Source organism: Etheostoma spectabile, chromosome 15, assembly GCF_008692095.1.
Source record: "Etheostoma spectabile isolate EspeVRDwgs_2016 chromosome 15, UIUC_Espe_1.0, whole genome shotgun sequence".
NCBI classification, from domain to species: Eukaryota; Metazoa; Chordata; class Actinopteri; order Perciformes; family Percidae; genus Etheostoma; species Etheostoma spectabile.
In genome coordinates, this window is record NC_045747.1 from 1,169,876 (window position 1) to 1,172,338 (window position 2,463).

The 2,463-nt window shown below is 50.3% G+C and overlaps 1 protein-coding gene across 1 annotated transcript in view; it reads left to right on the forward strand.

Annotated features, from left to right (window-relative positions):
• prr12b (proline rich 12b) overlaps positions 1–1,199 on the forward strand; it is a 40,221-nt gene extending 39,022 nt beyond the window's left edge. Inside the window, exons 18-19 of the mRNA XM_032537830.1 lie at positions 275–406; positions 623–1,199. Coding sequence (XP_032393721.1) covers positions 275–406; positions 623–802 — 312 coding nt within the window. The 3' untranslated portion in view covers positions 803–1,199. The remainder of the gene's footprint in view (positions 1–274; positions 407–622) is intronic.
• Positions 1,200–2,463: the final 1,264 nt, after the last annotated feature.

The following is a 2,463-nucleotide window of genomic DNA, read 5'->3' on the forward strand; positions in this document are numbered from 1 at the left end:
GGAGCAGAAAGAGAGGGAGAGAAGAGAAAAGGAGTAAGCAGACAGGGAGAGAAGGGAATATGAGAGAGAGCTGAAAGAGAGGGATAGAAGGAATAGGGAGCAGAGAGAGAGGGAGAAAAAAGGGGAGACGGAAGAGGGAGCAAGAACAGAGGGGGAAAGAAGAAAGGGAGAGAACAGATAAAGAGAGAGAAAGAGAGGAGCGGAGAGAGAATGCAGATACATTGTTGTACTTTGCATGCTTTGAATGCGCTCTGCTCTGCTCTCCTCTCTCCAGGAGGCGTTGCATATCTTCCCCAAAATGATGGCAGACCCGCTGGAATCTGGAGCGGTCAAAGTTCACCTCGGGGGGGAGGGTTACAACCGCAAAACCCTCAACCGGGTCAAGAGGAGTGTTCCTAAGCAACAGGTGAGTAAGGACTGGTTTTACACAAAGTAAAGTTAGCCAGCGAAACACAATGACTCGACATGGGGGGGGGGATCGGTTAAGGTCCATGGAGCTCCCAGGGAGACCAGCTGGGGAGTTCATTTCTTCTCTTTTCACACCGGCTGCTATCAGAATCATTAATGATGAAAAATACTAGAAAAATACTGGAAAAAAGTTCTTCAATGTGTTTTTTTTCAGGATCTGAAGCTCTCCATTGAAACTTGCCGGATCTACAGTCTGTATCATTCCCTCCACCACTACAAGTATCACACCTTCTTGCATTGCAAGAAAGAGGTAAGGACGGCTGCAGAAATGCTAAATGCAGTAAGGTTTTTGCTTCATATTTTTGCCCAATACCCGATATATTATGTATTATAAATGCTTAGACTTCTGCTGCGTTCAGGCATCCCGTAACTCGTGTTTTCACAACCTTCCACCCGGGAAAGAGCCCCGGAACGGCGGTCAAACCCATAACTTACTACCCGGGAACTGGTCCCAGATCGTTGTCCCAGTTACACACACATACACAACAATGGCTGTACAGACGCCGGTGATTAACAGTGAGAAATATAAATGGATATGCACAAATAGGCAACGTAAAGTAACTCCACACATTGTAATCAAAACTGTACACATATGATTTTGTACTCCCACAGGTTGTGTTTATTAAATGAACTCAAAAATATGTCACCGACTAGAAATCGCAGGTATCAGCTAGCGCTAGCTAACGTCAACGTTGGGTAGCCGCTAGCTAATGCTAATGCTAGCCTGAAGGGTTTGTCATAACTCTGCACAACCTTAAATCAAGCTTCGGAGTTGCATGGTCGCCCTGCTGTGTGTGTGTGTGTGTGTGTGTGTGTGTGTGTGTGTGTGTGTGTGTGTGTCACCCCCGACCACCCCCACTCCCGCCCCCCCTGTTTCAACCTGGTCCTCTATAGAAGCAAAAATTACAGGTGGGCCATTTTATGAATACCCTTTAACATTTTTTTAAATACCCCGTAACAATTCCACTCTTACATACACCTTTTTGAATGTCCTTGGCATAATTATACAAACCATATTACACACACCTTATGACACGTGTTGTGTGTCTCTTTTTTAGTTGCTGCACACATGATCTTGTGGTTTCTTGTTGGACTTTTGAGGAAGATCCATCACTTCACATAGTTCCTACCTACCTCCGTCTTCAAATCCAGAGGTACTTAAAACGGACTTAATTAAACCATCACTTTAAAGTATATCTCCAACACAAACAGACGGTGGCGGTCCTGGGCCGTAACCATGGCGCTCCCACATCCAGACGCTTTCTGTCCTGGGACTGGGTGCCTGCATCGGCTCCCCACTGCGCGGCGGGGGGGGGCGGGGGGGCTCGTCAGGCCTGGCACTGTAGGGCTGAGGAGCTCCTTGAGGAGGTGAAGAGTCTCTTCCAGCACAGCCCTGGTTGGCCCATGCACTGCCTGGCACCACCTACCTCCTCCTTGCCGGGTCCTCGGCCGCTGCTCGATGCGTCCGTCTGCTCATGGGGACCAATCAGGCCCCGTTACACACACACACACAACACACACATCAGTCCCCACACACACACCACACCACACACACACCACACACACACACAGCAGGGCCCACCAGGCAAACACACCCAGCAGGGCCCACAATGCAACACACCACACAGTGGCCACCATGCAACAGCACCACACACAGCAGGGCCACCAGTCAACACACACAACACACACATGGCACACAAGCAGAAACGCACAGCCCACCAGCAACAGAGGCCACCACCACACACCACACGCACCCCACATTCACATGCACCCCCACCCCCAACAGAGCCACCTTCACACCACCACAACTCAACACCAACCACACCCACACACCACACAGCACCAGCACACACACACCCAGCCCACGCACACAAGCAGCCCCATCACACGCACCCACAGCGACACACACAGCTGGCCCCTCTGAACGCAACACACCACACACCCTCACATCAGTTGCCACATCTCCGAACACCACACAGACATTGGCGGCACGCA